The sequence below is a fragment of the Phycodurus eques genome, chromosome 19, assembly GCF_024500275.1.
Source record: "Phycodurus eques isolate BA_2022a chromosome 19, UOR_Pequ_1.1, whole genome shotgun sequence".
NCBI lineage: Eukaryota > Metazoa > Chordata > Actinopteri > Syngnathiformes > Syngnathidae > Phycodurus > Phycodurus eques.
In genome coordinates this window covers 1,107,200-1,125,377 of record NC_084543.1, presented here as the reverse complement: position 1 = coordinate 1,125,377, position 18,178 = coordinate 1,107,200, and the positions used below count along the sequence as shown (strand labels likewise).

At 47.2% G+C, this 18,178-nt stretch overlaps 1 protein-coding gene across 1 annotated transcript in view; it reads right to left on the bottom strand.

Moving 5' to 3' along the window:
• Nucleotides 1–18,178, bottom strand: part of heatr1 (HEAT repeat containing 1) — a 22,807-nt gene extending 4,629 nt beyond the window's left edge. The window contains exons 1-38 of the mRNA XM_061705569.1: nt 18,098–18,178; nt 16,996–17,151; nt 16,701–16,917; nt 16,105–16,246; nt 15,910–16,011; nt 15,195–15,335; nt 14,589–14,800; nt 13,669–13,799; nt 13,513–13,585; nt 13,192–13,293; nt 12,488–12,605; nt 12,304–12,411; nt 12,125–12,223; nt 11,511–11,599; nt 11,194–11,405; nt 10,999–11,120; nt 10,232–10,429; nt 9,240–9,411; nt 9,011–9,159; nt 8,666–8,858; nt 8,243–8,415; nt 7,906–8,061; nt 6,957–7,196; nt 5,706–5,837; nt 5,489–5,592; nt 4,333–4,479; nt 4,151–4,269; nt 3,859–3,980; nt 3,641–3,769; nt 3,361–3,573; nt 3,065–3,194; nt 2,290–2,468; nt 2,154–2,218; nt 1,961–2,084; nt 1,681–1,821; nt 904–1,205; nt 503–653; nt 155–328 (exon numbers count right to left, since the gene is read on the bottom strand). Of these exons, the coding sequence (XP_061561553.1) occupies nt 155–328; nt 503–653; nt 904–1,205; nt 1,681–1,821; nt 1,961–2,084; nt 2,154–2,218; nt 2,290–2,468; nt 3,065–3,194; nt 3,361–3,573; nt 3,641–3,769; nt 3,859–3,980; nt 4,151–4,269; nt 4,333–4,479; nt 5,489–5,592; nt 5,706–5,837; nt 6,957–7,196; nt 7,906–8,061; nt 8,243–8,415; nt 8,666–8,858; nt 9,011–9,159; nt 9,240–9,411; nt 10,232–10,429; nt 10,999–11,120; nt 11,194–11,405; nt 11,511–11,599; nt 12,125–12,223; nt 12,304–12,411; nt 12,488–12,605; nt 13,192–13,293; nt 13,513–13,585; nt 13,669–13,799; nt 14,589–14,800; nt 15,195–15,335; nt 15,910–16,011; nt 16,105–16,246; nt 16,701–16,917; nt 16,996–17,137 (5,523 nt within the window). The 5' untranslated portion in view covers nt 17,138–17,151; nt 18,098–18,178. The remainder of the gene's footprint in view (nt 1–154; nt 329–502; nt 654–903; nt 1,206–1,680; nt 1,822–1,960; nt 2,085–2,153; nt 2,219–2,289; nt 2,469–3,064; nt 3,195–3,360; nt 3,574–3,640; nt 3,770–3,858; nt 3,981–4,150; nt 4,270–4,332; nt 4,480–5,488; nt 5,593–5,705; nt 5,838–6,956; nt 7,197–7,905; nt 8,062–8,242; nt 8,416–8,665; nt 8,859–9,010; nt 9,160–9,239; nt 9,412–10,231; nt 10,430–10,998; nt 11,121–11,193; nt 11,406–11,510; nt 11,600–12,124; nt 12,224–12,303; nt 12,412–12,487; nt 12,606–13,191; nt 13,294–13,512; nt 13,586–13,668; nt 13,800–14,588; nt 14,801–15,194; nt 15,336–15,909; nt 16,012–16,104; nt 16,247–16,700; nt 16,918–16,995; nt 17,152–18,097) is intronic.

The window sequence follows — 18,178 nt, the reverse complement described above, 5'->3', positions numbered from 1 at the left end:
GTTGTTGCTTTCTGAAGTCCAGTCCATTGATTTGCATTCGTTGAAAGGGCACATGCGCCACATCCAATATGGCGACACTAACACATCGCAGCGACAGGCCAACGCTCTCAAGGTGGGGTCGATGTAGATGTTGCACGTGTGTGTCCTCGCTCACCTTCTTGTCCACAACCATGACGTTGTAGCACCTGGTCACGACGGGCAGTAGGACCCTGGGGGGGAGCTCGGTGGCCAGGGAGCTCCTGAGGGAGGCCAGACGCGCAGACAGCTGATTGGTTGCTGACGAGGAGGAAGACGAAGAATCCTCCAGTAGACGCGTCAGCCGACACACCTGCAAGTGATTTTTAAAGTTGGATGTTATGGGAGCTGCAAAAGAAACGATTTCTTGTAATAGCAATAAAAGTAACTCTACAAGTAACGCATCTTTATTTGCGCTCATGTAATCTAGTGTCAAATATTTGCTTTTGGCTCGCTGATGGTCGGGAAAGGATGAATTGCAACAAGCCTGCAAGGTGGTGTCCTGCAGGTAGGGGCTGATGAAGTGCGCCAACGTCTCGGCGACACGCTGCAGGGCGGTGACGGCGCTCAGTAAGTAAATCTCGTTGGTCAGCAGATCTTTCCTGTCGCTGAGCACGTGCAGCACGGCCGGCATCAACCTGCGCGGACGTCACGGAACATTATAACATCACGAAATACATTGTAATCTAAATCTGTGATTCCCAACCGTGCTAAGGCAAACAAGTGTGTCATAAAAGTTGGGAAACACTGAAAACCAAAAACAAACCACAAATTCCCAATCATTTTTTTGTTTTTGAGATGGCTGTTCAATGATGTAATGACATTTAGCAACACTGAAAATGTTGTCGCGGCCGGACAAGAAGCGCATCGGAGACACACGGCGCTAACCTGGGCAGCTGCGGGACGGCGAGGGCTTTGAGGGCGCCGACTACCTCGGCGACGCACAGCAGAGCGCCGGCCGTCACGTTCTTCTCCTCGTGCGGCGACTCGACGATCTCCACGGCGCGCAGCATGACGGGGACGAAGGCCTCGGGGCGGGCCGGGCCGAAGAGGCGGCAGAGCAGCTTGAGGCTGTAGAGCGCCGTCTGCCTGTTGACGGTCGCTTCCTGCGTCTCCGCCGCCACCGCCTTCCCGTGCGGCGTACCCACGATGGCGAGGAGGTCCACCATCAGCTCTAAGAGGACGCTGACCTGCAGTGGGGAGACATTTGGATCTTATCAACGTTTTAGTCATGTTTACAATGTTTTGCAATTGCCTGAAACAAGCGCAAAAGTGTCGAAACTTGTTTGTATTACGTGAGTAATACAAACAATACGCCCCTCAACAGATGACATACATGAGCGAAAAGATTTTACTCATCAGTAACTAAATACCATTTACGCTGCTGGTCTAGAAATAGACATCCATATATTTAGTTTTTACATTCTTATAAATATTTGCATTTAGGTTTTTGTCTTCTCCTGGCACTCGACTGACCAGGCGCCACTGCTACGAAGTGTGAATGACAGCACTTGCGTAAAACGCAAAAGAATGCGGTCAATCCTCGCTATTCGCCACCGTTAAGGACCAAAATAGAAAAGAATGAAAATCCGCCAAGTGCTTTGGGTATATTCAGGGTTTAAGCTATTAATATAGACAGTTGTAAGTTTATTATGTGCTATTTACTTGTTGCTCCGCCCACTGCGTCTTGTGCTGCAGCTTGTTGTTGAGCAGCTCCATGGCTTTCCTCCTCACCGACGGCAGCTGATTTCCCATCAGCCCCCTCATCACCGTGATGAACGTGTCCGTGGGCAACAAAGCGTTCAACTTGGCCAGGATAAAAGGGAACAAACGTGTTGTTCACTCAACTCAACTTTATTTATAGAGCAACACAACAGCAGTTTTGGTCAGAAGTTAAGGTTTTAAAGTTTACGTTTTGTTGTGTTGCGTCACAGCAAGCTCTCACCTTATCCAAAACATCGTAGGTTTTATTCAGCAGAACTCTCCAGAACTTTGCGATGGGCTTGTCGGCGTTCTCGTCCACGCAGCGAGCGACGCACTGGATGTAACGCAGATTATACTCCAGCAGCCTGGACGAAGCGTCGTTTTTGACAGACCGTTTTGAAATGTTCGCTTGATTTGAGGAGAACTAAACTCACTGCTGCTGCAGCTGCTGGAGGGACTCAGCGCGGATGCGGTCACCGACGTCCTGAGTGTCCGCCACCTGAACAACAAACAGAAAATGCTCGAGGACACGGTAACATCAAAGCGGACGTGCCCCCAGACCGCGCTCACCTTCCCGATGAAGCTGGCCGAGCCGAGCAGCTGAGCCATGAAGGAGACGGAGAGGAACTTGAAGTGTCTCAACTCTTTGCCGCTGTGGGCCTCCACGCTGAAGATCAGCTCCTCCAACTTCTCCCCCTCTTCCTTCTTTTCCCCGGCTCCTCGCCGGCCGGCGGCTGGCTTGGCCGCACCTGGCGAGGACAGAAATGATCAGCTATAGACAAAACCAACAACAACAAAGTGATTCCCAAACTTTAAATGTTTCACATTGGAAAAATGTCATGGGAAAACAAAAATGTCACATAAAGTATATATGGTGGACCCCCGCATACTCTAGGTTCGGCACCCGTGGGTTCAACTAATCGCACATTTGTTTCTAATGTTTTTGCTCCTCTTTTCTTTTTTTTTTGGGGGGGGGGGAGGGGGGTGCACCCCGAAAACACTGATTGGCAGTTTATCCTCACTTATTCAAGATTTTTTGGGGATTTCAAATATCCCCCAATGGAATTGCAAAGGACAATTGTCTGCAGATTTTCGTTATTAGGTCAAAGGTTTTTGTTTGTCATTTCTTAATACAAGTACAGAAGAAACAAAGTGCACTCCTAGGCTATAAGCTGTGTCAAATCAGAGCATTAAAAATAAGAAATAACATACAATAAAATAGATAAAAGCAACATTGGATGTGCAGGCGTGCAATAAGTGTGCAAAACGGAGATTTTAGCAGCGGCTGAGTTGAGCGCCAGTTTGGTCAGCGTGCAAGTGTATTTGTCGTGAATAACGTTCCCACCGTCCTCTTTGTCGTCGGGCAGCTGGATGAGGAAGTCGAGGATGTTGATGAGCGACGTGAGCTGCTCGGTCACCTCGAACTGGCAACACACGGAGATCCAGAAGTCCACGTCTCGCTCCCGAGCCGCTTCCTAAGCAAGCAACACAGCGAGAACGTCCGCACGACATCTCGTTTGACAAGACAGCACACGATTGAGCAAAATCCGTCTCCCTAGAGATGCTACTGCCGGTACAGTGTTCCCCAGCTATTGGCGAGGGAATTACCGCGCCCTCCTCCGCCCGCCCAAGATTTCTTGCCTTCTCGCTTTCTGAGCCGGACGGCTGCGTGGTGTGGAGCTTGAACAGGAGGAGCATTAGGGCCCAGAGGAAGCGGGCCGGGCCCAGCGTGGCGACCAGCCGAGCGAGGATGGGCAGCCGCCGGTGTTCGGGCACGTGAGGCAACGCGTCGGCGAACACGTGCACGATCCTCATCACCGTCGCGTCCACGCTGCCGTCCGATTGGCCGCGGGCCTGCAGGGGCGGAGATAAAGAGACTTGTTTAAACAGACCGACATCCGAAACCCCGTCACGCACTTGCCTTGATGACAGCCGGGATGACCATCTGCACCGTCTTGTCGATGACTCTGAAGCTGTAGGCGTCATCCAGACGCATGATGTTGGCGCCCATGAAGGTGAAGATGGGCATGATGTTGTGCAGAACCTTCTCCTGCAGGCCCGCCACACACAAATGGGAGGTCAGTTTGTTCACATGTACGAGATGCTAGCCTGTCTGTACGAGAAGTCCAGACTACTCACGGGGAAGATGTTGGCGACGGCGCTCAGCAGCAGCAGAGCGTGATGGTGAGTCTGCGGCACGTCCGACGCTCGGACGCACTGGACTACCAGCTCCACGCTGAACTTGTCTTCATCCAGGACGTCTGGAGGGACAAATATATTTATAAATACGGCGGTTCCTTCAGATACGAGCCGTTGATCGGCTGATTTTTTAAAATAAAGATAATTAATTACATGGTGTGTATTTATTAAGTCAACTAGCCTGTTTACAGACGTGACAGAACCCAAACGGTCTACGCACTCGCCCACCCACCTGGGCCAGCGGGCCGTCCGTCCGGTGCCAGTTTGGTACAGACGTTGAGCAGGCAGCTGAGCAGAAGCTGCTTGATGTACTCCAAGTTGGCCCGTTCCACGGAGGTGGCCTCCAGGCTCCTGAGGAACAAGAGGAGCAACAGCATGAGGCGCCATCGCCTCCACGCTTCCTGTTTCCGTTACCTGGCCAGCAGCGAGAACAGAACCGGCACCAACGACTGGGCTCGCTTCAACTTCTTCTTGTGCTGCAGCAGCTCCAGAATCAGAGAGACTCTGTGCCAAGAAACACCGCCCCCCTCTGGAGAAACATCACTGCTCTCTTCAGGTTTCCTGAGGATGACATGTCAGCTGTCATTACCTCAGCAAGGGAAGTCGTGAATTTGAGCGGATCTGCCGTGAGACACATGACTCAAACACCAATGTAAAATACTTATCACAGTCTATATATATTAGACTTTACGCCGATCTGATCGGTATCGGCCGATAATTAGCGTTTTAGGCTGATCGGCTTTCGTGTCATAATTCGCCGATCCGATCAACGACGTCATCGATCGGCTCCGCGCAAGACATTTAACTCCGTGTCGCCGTTGCGTATGAATCCAAAAGCTAGGCTATTTTTAGCCTTGTCACGTGTCTTGTGGCCCAGTACTGTAACTATCTGACGGCCAATAAAGTTTTTTTCCAATCATGTCAGTTAAAAAATAGTCATCGGTGTGGGACTATTTTGCGCTGTCTCAGACAAACAACACGCAAGTTATTTGCAGTCTGTGCACAACTGAAGTACGTCGTGGGGAACCTCATCTAAATGGACAACACCCGTCCATATAGCTGGGACAGTGAGAAAGTTAGAGTAAGCATGTCATTAACAGTATTTATTAAAGTAATTTAATTGCAATAAAGTAATTTAATTACAGTAAGTTAGCACCCATTATTTCAATCATGTTGTAATGTTGATCTGACCTAAACTTATGTCAGTTGCCAATCCTTGAATGCTCCCGAGAGGTCATTGATGTTTTAACTTTTGTCTAAAATGCTAGAGAATAAATTTGAGCTGGGACGGGCGGACTCCAGCACGCCCGCGACCATTGTGAAGATAAGCTGTACAGAAAATGGATGGATACAGTACTCAGTATACATGTATATAAAATAAATGAACAAGTCATGTAAATGGACACATTGCTCGAGAACCAATTGGAACCAGGACCAATATTCCGGGTCTCAAAAGAAGGTTGTATATTAAGGAACAAACCAAGCCTCCACTAACATAAAACACATTCAGGTCTTTTCCTGAGTTCTGTAGAATATCAGTGATTCCACTTCAAAAAGAAATCAACTTCACCTGAGCATCATTTTGCTCCTCCGGGTTCGCTGCACCGTCATGGGCATCTTGGCTTTTTCCGGTGGGGCCAGCTCATTGGCCACCAGCTGACCATCCACTGCGATCTGTCCGCACAACCAGAAGACGATGACGATTATTGTTGTTTATACTTGTAACATTTGTAATGAGCAAATAGAACGAAACAACCAAATGCAGATTGAAGAGAGCAATCGCTCACCGCTTTGAAGGCGGTGCCGACAGCGTTGGCAATCAGCGGACTCCTGCTGTCCACCTGCAGGTCGAACATGACCGTCAGCAGCTTCTGCTGGACCTTCTCATCTCCCACGGCGGCGAACAACGGCTTTGTGATCTGCGGGATGAGTTCAGAAAGGTTTCCGTCTGATGTTAACGCTACTTTCTAACCCTAAACTGGACATCGGTTGAGCGCTTGTCGTCATTAGGGTCGCGAATGAACTGGAGTCTTGTCCAGCTGACTTTGGGCTTGAGGCGGGGGCCAACCTGGATGACACGATCAGTCAAAGGTTTGGACACGCTTCACGGTGCGTTCGAATAAGAAACTATATCCAAATTAGGGCTGTAACTAACAATTATTTTAGTAATCAATTCATCTGTCAATTAATGTTTGGATTAATCAAATTCAATAAAAAAAAAACATTTTGAAATTTCCATCCCTTCATTAAAAAACAGGACATTACAGTGGAGCTGCGCTATTCGCAGAGAGGGACACGGACCGGACCAGACCACGAATTGTGAAAACCATGAATAATTGACACCCATTAAAATTGCAATGAATTATTTTTTTTTAAACCCCTAAAATTCTTGAATAAGCAGGAATTTACCGGCTAAAAGTGGTTTGCATGAAAAAAAAAGGGGGTTGGTTCACCCAACAGCCCCCCCCCAAAAAAACCAGAATAAATAAATAAATAAAATCTGTGAACAGGTGAATCTCCAATTGGCGAACCGCGTGAATGTGGAGGTTCACTGTACTTCAAATTAGCAGTCTGGAATTGTTTGATTACGATTCAGTTAGTTTGGTCTGTAGCATGTCTAACAATAGACAAATATTGTTTACTATTTTCCAAAGTAAAAGCAGATTTGTAAATGTCTTATTTCAATTCAACATGCCAATAATGAGTCTGCTTTCATATACTAGTTGTCTATTAATCGAATAATTGCCGCACCTCTAATCCAAACCTTTGGCCAGTAGTGTATAGACAAACAATGGGGCACATATTGACAAACAAGCACTCAAACCTGCACTGATTGTAGACAATTTTCAGTCTTCAATGAAGCTAACATGCTAAGGTTCTTCCGCCCACATACGAAAAACATTTTTAGAATGCGGGAGGAAGAACGGCACAGCAAGGTGATTCTAACCTCGGACTTTAAAACTGTGGCAGATGTGCTTAACCACTCGTCCAGCGTGCTGCCTGACCGAAACGCTTATTTCAGAAAATAAAGTTCTGACCCGTTCCAGAGCCATGATCTGGCAGCTGGGGACGCCCGGGAACGGTGTGGTGGAGGTCCGCATGGCTCTGAGCAGCAGATCCAAACAGTTGCGGTCGGCGGCCAGCAGAGGCGCCGCCGCCTCGTTGTACTTGCCCAGCACCAGCTGCAACAGCCGGGCCTCGTCTGGCAGCAGCGTGGACGTGTCGGGGTCGTTGTGGAGCAGCCGATCCAGCACGGGAAGCAGCGCGGACACGACGGCCTGAGGAGAGCCCGCAGAGTGCACTTTTGAAGGCGAGGGCTTCTCAAACGTTTTACAGGGGACAATCTTTTTCCAAGGAACTCTTCATACTCCAATTAAACATTACTAACGTGATCCCCTAAATGCCATCAAAGAATTCAAATTTGCCAATTTTTGAGAAAAATGTAATATAATACATTTGAGAGATTCATGCCTGTGAATATTCTTATGCATCCAGGTCATTTCATGCTCAACATTGAAATTGTGAGTCCAGACGTGATCGATTCAATGCTGTCAATAACACATTCATATTTTTTTTAGGACATTAACTGTAATGTTGTGAGAATAAATAGTAGTAGTAGTAAAAAGCTTTTAACCAGTATAAGGACAAAGACGAAGCAGGGATAACAAAAACAACAATATATATATATATATATATATACATACATACACACACACACACACACACACACACACACACACACACACACATACATACACACACACACACATTGGAGAATTAAGTTGGATTTTTGAAGAAAGTCAGTTTTATAGGCACATTGGTCCCCATGAGGGGGTATGCACTTTAAAAAAAAAAAAAAAAAAAAAAAAAAGACATCATTATTCTGCGGACCCCCAAGCTACGACTCATGGACCCGAGGGTCCAGGGACCCCAGTTTGAGAACCACTGCTTTAAGAAATGTTCAGGTGGTGGTGTCGCTGCACTCACCTGCCCGTTGACGTGACTCAGCGCCCTCAGCAGGCAGGCGGCGGTATAGGATGGGCAGCAGGGCGCCTGGACGCTCAGCAGCAGCTGATGCATTGACGCCTGCAGCGCCGACTTCTTTGTAGCCGACTCGCAGGCGTCGTGGAGACCACCAAGAGCCTGTAGGTCGACATCCACGTTATATGAGATTACCCGCGAAAGCAAGTGAGAACAGGCGCTCAGGAAAATGTACCGGTAACCGAATAATGACACTTCAAGTTACGAAAATTTGTCGGTAAATTGTGGCATGTCTGTATACCAAGTATGATATTGCTACGTAGCCTGAAGGCTGCTTCCTTACCGTGCTCAAGTACGACGGGTCGGCGACAATCTCCTCCGAGGTTTTCAGAAGCTTCTCTATGATTGGCTGGAAGGGAGCAGTGCCTGCGCCTGATAGGCTCTGCAGAGCGCTGAAGGCCACCCGGCGGATCTCCCGCACGGGAGAGGTGAGACAGCACAGCAAGGACGGAACCACTAAAAATAAACACATACACGGATATATGAAAAAATGGCCACCCCGACACACATACACGCGAACAAATCCGCCGCCCCCCTCCCCCCACACACACAGAATACACACACACACACACATACATAAAACACACATACATGCACACGCAAATCTCCCACATACAAAAAAAACAGGCAAAAAACAAAACAAAACACATGCACATTTGTAAAATGTCAATACATATTGACGCGACAGCCGTTTGAATTTATTTACCGGGCGAATCGGCTCCAGCGAGCTCTGCCAACGTCGCGGCAGGCTGGCCGTTCAGCAAAGCGCCACCCACGTAGAGAGCCTGAATGTGCAGGATGGCGTCCACCTTGACGCCCAGCTGGTCCCCGTGGTTGCCGCTGTACCCCCACAACACGCACAGGAACCTGAAGAGCATGGTCGTATCGCTCAGGTGAACCTGCGGGGGGCCGTAAGCGAGCATTAGAAACATGAAATTATTTAAAAACAAATGTAGAACAGTGATTGGTATTTATGTGCAGCCCGGTACCATTCTGTACTGGTCGGTTGCATTGATTTAAACGACTCATTGATGTAAAATGCAGCTCAAACCTTGACAAGCAGCTTCGTGAGCTCCCGAAAGCAGCCGGCCGTCGGCCCCTCGCCGGCGCCGCTGATGACGACGGCGAAGAGGCGGGAGATGAGCCCCAGGTAGCAGCACGTGTTGGTATCCAGCTTCTCCGGGTTCCACCACACAGCGGCTGCCAACGAGACAGGCGGCTCAACTCGTGTCGGGTTGCGGTGGCAGGAAGCGGCGGGCGTCAATCGAAGCTTGGCTCACCTTTGAAGGCGTCGTCGTGGCACCTGAGGGAGGCGATGAAGTCTCGGAGGAGCCAAATCATCACCAGGCCGTACTCTCGCTCGTGCCGCCCGGCCGGATGCTGCTCACGACTGCACAGGTACGAGGTCAGCGCCTCGCTGAAGGACGCAGGGATGGCGGAAGGCGGGACTTCCTGTTACACACAGGAAGTGTTAGGGACCAGAGAGGAAGTCTCATAAAAGGCAGAACTAAGACTCAAACCTTAATTATTGTGGGAAAATCAAGCGAGTCGAGTCCCCACTAAATTCTACAAATTCAAATCTAGTGCTTCACGAGCAGTACTAGTAGCCCATAGTTTGGCCTCTCTAGTCATGTGTAGTTGTTCTACTAGTGCGTCCTGGTCACTCTACTAGTGCTCCTTATTTGTTCCACTAGTGTGCAGAAATGTCATGTCGTAGTGGAAAAAATGTCACGAGTATGACAGTTCTACTAGTGCACAGAAATGTCACACAGTAATGGAAAAACTGTCATACTAGTGAGCAGAAATGTCATGTAGTAGTGGAAAAAAGTTCACTAGTATGCAGTGGCTCTACGAGTGCGCAGAAATGCCATACAGTGTAGTGGAATAAATATCACGAGTAAGATAGTCATTCTACTAGTATGCCCTGTTCGTTTTACGAGTGCACAGAAATTCCATACAGTAGTTTAAAAAAATGTCACTCGTATGACAGTCGTTCAAGTGAGAACAAAGAGCATACAAGTACCGTACATGGACAGTCCAGCGGACAGGTGGGATATCGAACAAACTGTCAGGAGCAAAATATGTAATAAATGCTCAAAAGACTTTCCATAAAGTCAAAGTCGAGTTCAGTCTTAGGTTTTTGCCAAGCAAGTCCCAAGACCTAAAATTGGCGACTTAAATGACTCCAACAAAGTCATGTGACTCGAGTCCCCCACCTCTAGTTAGAACCCGGCGTCCGCAAAAGTTTTTTGGGGTGCTTGTCCGGACTCACCCGAGCGTCTTCGCCCTTGACGACTTCCAGCAGCGGAGCCTCCAGAACGGCGAAGACCCGCTGGGCGGTGAGCAGGTGCTCGGTCTCGCCCAGGTGCTCCAGGCCCAGCAGAAGCGTCTGCGTCGCCACCGTGAAGAACGCGGCGCCTCTGACGCCACGGCCACGCTGCTGCTCCCCCAACACGCCCAACTTCTCCAGCTGACGAGAGAAACGGGACCAAAGTCAGTTATGCTGCTAAGTGCGGGGGGGACGAAAATTTCAAACATAGTAATGTATAAAAACAAATTATAATAACATAATTGGACAGAGTGCAAAGAATTCAACGGTTTGAGCATCAATTCATTCATTGTGACCGTGCGGCTTCTTCTGGTGCGCGCACCTTAAACACCTGCGACGGTCACAACTCCTCAGTAAGCTGCAGTAATATTAGTTGTTTTTCGCAGAGGATAAAGAATATATGCCTGGCAGAATTGTTATAGTGTCAGTCCACATATGTTGATCCACTGTCTTTCACCCAGTGGGGGGGGCGTGGCATATGCAAATGTGCAAGTCACCACAATTGTACCTGCTCTCCTTCAGTTCGAGGCAAGAGAAACCCTCTTACTGTTACCTTCGGTCTTCGTGGGGGAAAAGTGAAGTGCTGTAAATACTTTCTGGATGCATAAAGTATTCACACAGGGCTTCACTTTTAGAATTTTTAAAAATGATTTTAATCCATAGAAATGAGAAAAATGATCTACGAGAGCAAAGAGTTTCCAACAACTTACAGCGTCACGTTTGGACAAGTGCTCCATGTTGGCCAGGTTTTTCTTCAACGTGGTGACCAGACGCTGGTTGGCCAAACTGACCACATTGGCTTTAGAGCTCCGCTTCATCACTTCATTCAGTTCTGTGTGGACAGAAGAAACACCTTTAGGCTGAAGATGGAGCTCAGGAAACCTCGTGAAGGTTCTGGCCGCTACCTTCCGCCCAGGTCAAGGTGAGCGGATGCCGGGCGATGACGGAGCAGCGGGCCACGCAGCGCGCGAGTCGGAGCTGGGCGGAGTCCGGACGAGCGGAGGTGATCACCAGGAAGGGCAGCAGACCCAAGCTGGTCTTCTCCACCTGCTCGGCGCTCCCCTTTCCCAGCTGGGAATCGCTCAGTAAACGCACCGTTTCGCTTAAAACTGGCAGCCTGGTGGAGAAAAACACAATCGCCATGGACACCGAGCAGCACGCTGTTGGGTTTCTGTTTAATTTAACACAGAAATCAAAGTTGAGAGAAATAAAAAGTTCTGACCAGCTGTCGGCCTCGGGCTGATCGACTCTGTGCAGCAGAGAAAGTAAATCGGACACCGCGTCCTCACAGTCCAAAGCATCAAACAGCATCTGGAAAACAACAACAAAACTTTAAACACATCATCTATGATTTAATTCCTTCACAGTAAGAATTAAGTATTTATCTAGCCAGCCATCGATCTATTGCCGAGATGGACATTCAGAGAAATGAAAAAATAAAAATACGGGGTGAAAATGCTTTTTTAAAAGTTATAATCCAAAAGAGGCTTACGAACGCCAAAGCGTGTCCACAGCATTGTGTCCTCGTGTCCATTTGAGGTCTCTTTGGATGTAAACTTAATGGACCTCAGTCATTTGGAATCAAATTTAGCTTGACAAAAATCTCTCTCTCTCTCTCTTTTTTTTTTTTTTTTTTTTAAATAAATCAATTGATTTTACAGGTCTAGTTTCTTCCTCCTCCTCGAAAGCAGAGTTCCCCGAGCACCGGGCCGCACAGCGAGACTCAACTAAAAATATTTGAGTGACTACCAGAGCCAAAATGCTCATATGAAATAGAAAAAAGGTTGGGAAGCGCGGCTCTACAATGATGACAAAGCTTTCTGGAATTTCACTGACCTCCAAGGTTTGAAGCGCCGCACTGACGACCTCCAGCACGTCATCCTTCAAGCGCTCCACGACAGCGTCTTTCAGGAAGTCTTGATCCAAACTCTGAAGCTAAGGAGCGGGAACAAAAGTCAGAACTGAGCCCGGCAGCAGAAGAACATGTAAAGGACCCGCGAGGTCTCCAGTCACACCTGCCCGGATGCCGCGACCCTCCTCAGGTGCTCCAGAGCCGAGACTCGTAGCGACGGCTGCGGGTGCTTCAAGCTGAGCAGCAGCGACGTGTCCGAGTCGCCCACAATCTGATCACGACAACATCGAGCCGACATTTTAGTCACGCGTTTCATTTAGTCCGTGTCGTCTCAGTCGTCATCGCACCTGGAATTTCCCGCTGCTCATGGACAGAGAGAGGAAGTGGTGGAAGAGTCGTTTCTGCTCAGAGTTGCTGAGGTCTGTCACGTGACCCGAGAGGACGCCGTCCAGAGCGTCACAGTACCTGAGGCGGACCGAGCACAAACTTAAGCGCCGTTCGCCTGCATTTTTGTGTTCAGTACAAATCTATAGCTAGCTATTTATTAATTTCCTGGAATCGATGCGCGGTCATTGAAAGCATTTCCTAAGTTGTGTAAAAAGCATTTAACGGATGGCAAAGGTGCATTTCACAATGCAAGATTTTATTAATAACAAAGCAATAACAAACCTCTCGGTCTGCTTGGCAACACTAAAGCTGTAACACATCCTGTCAAGAGTTAGACTTTCAAAGTAAAAGCATGCAGTATAATAGCACATTCACCACAATTTCTTCGGCCCCCTGGTGGCTTATTTAGCAGTTGCACTCAAACAAGCACAAAACAGTTTGAGTGTGAAGGCTCTATTTGCCCAAAAAGTGGCTAAACTATTGTTAAACAAGTGTGCTTTTATTTTGAAGGTCTGACTTCAAACTGGATGATAATGCCCCTGACCAGGAAGCTTGTTATTTCCTTGAGCTGTCAATAAAAGCTTGCATTGTACAACCCCAATTCCGGTGAAGTTGGGACGTTATAAATATCGAGTCGCCGGACTCAGGCAGCAGCCGCACTCACTTGGACTCAAACAGTCGCACCAGCGGCTGCAGACGCCGGTTGAGGGCGGAGACGTTGTCCTCGGAGACCTCCGTCTGACTCAGGTAGTCGTCCAGCAGCAAACTGGAGCAGCGAACAGAGAAATCCGTCATTTCATTGAATGTCGTTCTGAACTTTGACGCACTTTTCTGGATTCCGGCAGCCACAGTACCAACTACCTTAACAGGAGTGAGTCTGGTAAGCTTGGTAAACAACAACAAAGTTGCCAAAAGAACAAAACTGTACCGGTAGGTGTTAGGCTGTAAGTTTATTCAACTTCTCAAAGGTTAAAAAGATGTTTACCGAGCCATGCGTCCGCCCAGGCCTTTAGTCAGGGGGACGGACTGCAGGAGCGACTCCAGCACATGCGTGTCATCTGTCCAAAACACAAAACAAGCACCGGAATGTTCAGACAGCCGAAGTTTTACGTGACACGTTTCGCTGCGGTTCAGTTCTCACCTGGGCTGGCGAAAACGGCGTGGACCAGGTGAGGTAGCAGGTAGCGCAGTAGAGGGCTCACGTCGTGGCCGGCGGCCATGAGCTGCAGCGTGGATGCCAGCTCGGGCGTGGAACACACGTGGCTGCAGAATCTGAACACACACGAAGTGAGAGGCAGGGAGACACTAAGCTCAGGTGCAAAGTTGCAACCCCTGTCGGACAGCCAGTACAGTACAACAGAAAAAGAAAAATTGCGCTCAACAGTACAATCCTGTTAAGTGCAAATTTGAACAAGAACAACAGGAACAGATATTGATATTTCCATACAGTTTATATTGGTGTAAAGACATTCTGGCAAAAGTTGAAGTACTGATTTGAGTCATTGAGTAAAAAAAAAAAAAAAAAAAGACTAGACTTAAACGTACTCTCAGTAAAAATAATAAAAATAGAATGTTTTTACTGTGAGTGATACACAATACCCGTTTTGATAACTTGGCACAAGGAAATTGTTTTTATTTTTGCCAATCTAGAGCTAGCCAGCGTTGGCTCAGAATATTTTGCTATAAAACAATTTTCCCCACAGCTTTATTATTGTAAATTGAGTGTCAAAAAAATGCAAAAATAGAGACTAATGATAACAAGAGCTGTATGTGTTTTTGCTTTTTCTTTTAGATTAAAAGGAGATTTTTTTGAGCACCAGAAGCTGATTGGCTTTAGCCATTCGCCACCAATCATTCTTGTAGCAGGTCACAACAATTCTCTGAAAAAAATATACGGTCATATTTTGCTTCTCTGATTCTGTTGCGTCATGTTTGTTAATGCTGTCTGGTTCACGTTCCTCCGCGTCGCTGCTGTCAAAGTTTTTCCCGCCTTCTCATTCAATAAAAACAGATCCCTGAAAGTTGTACTTCCCAGCACTGCTCAGGTGTTGCCCAACCTACCTGGACCCGGCCGCGCCCTCTTTCTGGCTCTGCAGGAGCACGATGAGGCAGCCCAGCCCCTCTCGGGCCAACACGGGCTCTTTGAGCACAGACTTGCCCACGCGCACGGCCAGCGTGTCGACCAGACTCGCCTCCATCACCGCCTTTACCGCCATCTGGCACACGATCATGTAGGTGGCCGCCTTGTAGTCGGCCAGAGCCGACTTCAGACCCTGGGAGGAGACGGAGGACAAAATGTAACAACATCCGATCTTAAAATGCTCCTTCTACAAAGATGATAATGTTCCATTTTGGAGGTAACAACATCTTTATGGTTATAGTAGTAATTTTCAGAGGTGGACAACTGTACTGCATCACACTAGAGGTGATTCTAATATTTTGTATACCTTATTCCACGACATTAAGGAGTCAAAATATTAGCTACAGAATGATGCAGCGCAGTTGTACGCCACTTCAAACTATGTGTAGGTTACTATGGTTACTTGTTCTGTAAAGAGACTTTATGGACACCCTGTATTTTAAATGTACACGTTTGCAAACACTTAAGACTTAGTTAAACAATGACACACCCTGATGAGGTAATACTAAGAAAACTGCAAAGTCTACCTTTTGCACATATGGAAGCAGTTTGGCAACGATGGCGTCTGACACTTTGTCAACGGCGTCCAGAGCGGACACGATGGTGGAGGCGTAGAAGGAGAAGACGACTCGGAGCTGGGAGTAACTTCGTGAATGTCCGGAAAAAGCCTGAAAGAAATACACCAGATAATCTTAGCATCCTCATTTCAAAATAGTGACTCCTGGTAGAAGGAGCTGTTGTGTGTGAAGGGTTGCAACATTCCTGGAACAAACCAGGAATCTGCAATAAAGGCAATTTGTCAAGAGCATTAGCGCAGAACACGTATTGTGTTATATTGTGAAAATAGGATCAAAATAATTCTGCATACCGTGCAACTGTACAACATCGGCATTATTCTATACTCGCAATCGTCAAAAAATTATGGCTTCAATATTTGTTATTTTAATGTATTTAACTCTTATTCGTTGGAGTCTGCATGAGTGTATTATACTGCCAAGTCATCCTCATCAGAAGGAGCTTGAATTAATCATGACGCAAACGCTTGCATTCTATTATGTTTTTTATTAAGTACAATATTATAGAGTGTAAACTCTTCCAAAAAAAACATTACAAAAAAATGATGTTTTTCTATTTAATTCCCATTCAAATTGTCCAATTTGGAATATTCCAAAATTTCCCATCCTAACTTCCCACTGAAATTTTCCATCCCTCCGCAAGGCTTCGTGCGTGACGTGTGGCTACCTGAATGGATGTTGTGACCATTTTGCAGACGAAGTCCATGAAGCTCAGGTCCGAGTAGCAGTGAGTGACGAGAGTCCCTTTGGCCAAAGGCACGCCTGGTTTCTAACCAAGCAAACGCAGACAAAGTGAAGAACTACCGACCTGCCGACTAGCTGAAACGTGATCTTTTCCTGGGTAGACATCACGGCGTCTTACCTGCAGAGCCTGCAGCCAATTCCAGCGGTTTGTGTCGTCCTTGATCTTGAGCAGCTGCAGCACTCGGACGAACGTGTTGGTGTGGTGATAAGGCAGCACGCAAGCCAGCAGGCTGTCGACGTTGTACAGATGAATGTGGAAGCTGCGCACATGAACGAGAAGGAACCTTCTAAAATCGGCCTTCAGAACAAGCTACAATGGAACTTCGGTTCACAAACTTGTTTTTTTCTGGGACTCTGTTTGCAAAACAAAGCAATTTCACTATATTGCTGATTGTTAAAGGTGTCCTTCCATCAAAATCCAATTTTTCCATAACTGTGGATGAAATAGCGAAGCTTGCGATCATTTTCCAAAAAATTTGCATGAGCCGTGAATGTAATGTTCACGTGAATGGGAGCGTCTAAACCTCAAAGTATCCCATTCTTTTCACTTTCACCCACATCCTCATTCAGCTCACGTTTTCGTTTAGTACTATTTTTAAAAAGTCTTTTCAAATGGTCTCGCGAGCTTGCGCATTTTCAGCCATTGCGCGCGGGACTGGAAAGCAATAGACGACGGGGCTTATAATGCATTTGTCCGTTTGAGCGGCAGCGTACCGGTGCACCAGCCACTCCATGCACTTGTGGGCCGGTTTGAGGAGGAAGTACGGGGAGACGCGGGTGAGGAACAGAGAGATGTCGGCGTCCAGCTGCTTGTTGACATCTTTGGACTGGACGCTCCGCTCCAGCGTGAGCGATGCCCGGCTGAACAGAGAGTCCTGGAACTCCTGGAACGCCGGTTCGAACCCCAGCAGCTCCTCCAGGCCCGTGCAGCCTACGGAAACGCAAAGTTTCAAGCGTTACGGAGGAAAACTGAAGAGAGTAGCGGTGGAGGTGGAGGAAACGGACTCACCGAGAGCGTAGAAGGTGCTTCTGTCGAGGGTAGCCGCCTCTTTGGGCTCAAAGAGAAGCGACGCCACCTCTTTGCGTGACAGTAAACTGAGGTCATTCTGAGGCAGCGCCAGCCGCTTCAGCTGGTAGGCTAGCGACGTCATGGTGGGTCTTCAATCTGAAACATCAGTACAATCGCCTTTTTATTGTTTCTACTTCACTTGGAATATTTTACTGGAACTGTCACGTAAACAAGAAGAAGACATTTGGACTCTGCCTCAAAAATTATTTGGGGCAAATAAAGTGAAAAAAAGTTTCATCCAAAATGATTCAATGATGTTACCCCGTCAGATGCTTTTTTTTGCTGCATTGAATTATGATCTACCCTTGAACTGCGCCTTCTGTGACACCCATACTGAGACTGTTATCCATTTGTTCTGGAAAAGTGCACGTACCCGTAAACTGTGGCACGATATCTGCAGATAATCTGAATTTGCGTGTACTTTTTTGTTTTGTAACATGTGACCTTCAAAAAGAATCATTTGTATTTGTTTTACTCGTGTCCCTGGCATGTTTCTCTGTTGTTACTTTTTATTGGTCCTTTTTATGCGTCGTTTATGGTATATTTACCCATACCTTTCCTAGTATATAATATTATTGTTTGATAAACTGATAAATCAAGTCGTTTGGGTCATTACAATCACTTCATCAATCAATACAAGAAGAGGGTGCGGGGTTACACATATCTTGGCTCAGGAATAGGGAAAAAAACAACAACATAATGTTCAGCATTTATCACGGACAAAACGTGTGCACAATATGTGCATAGGACGCGAAATGGCTGGTTTTCAAGGATGCCTCTTGGTATGCAATGAGTGTCCAAACACCCAATGAAATCAGCAAATGGACGCAATAATGTGTCATCTATATCGTGTTCCAAGATTCGTACTGACAACAACATTTCTAAAATTGGGTTTGGGGAAACTTTATGGCATTTTTAGCTTCCATGTGGCTAAATTAGCGCGTTACACACGTATTAACCAAGCATTAACGACGTGAGATTCGTAACAGTGTTTTTATAATATCCGGACTTCATTTGATGTCATAGAAATTTATAGACAAACCTGTTTTCTTGATTTCTACAAAACACACGTGCGATAGCCGAAAAATATAGTGACCTCGTGCCGGATAGTTTCCCTTCCGGG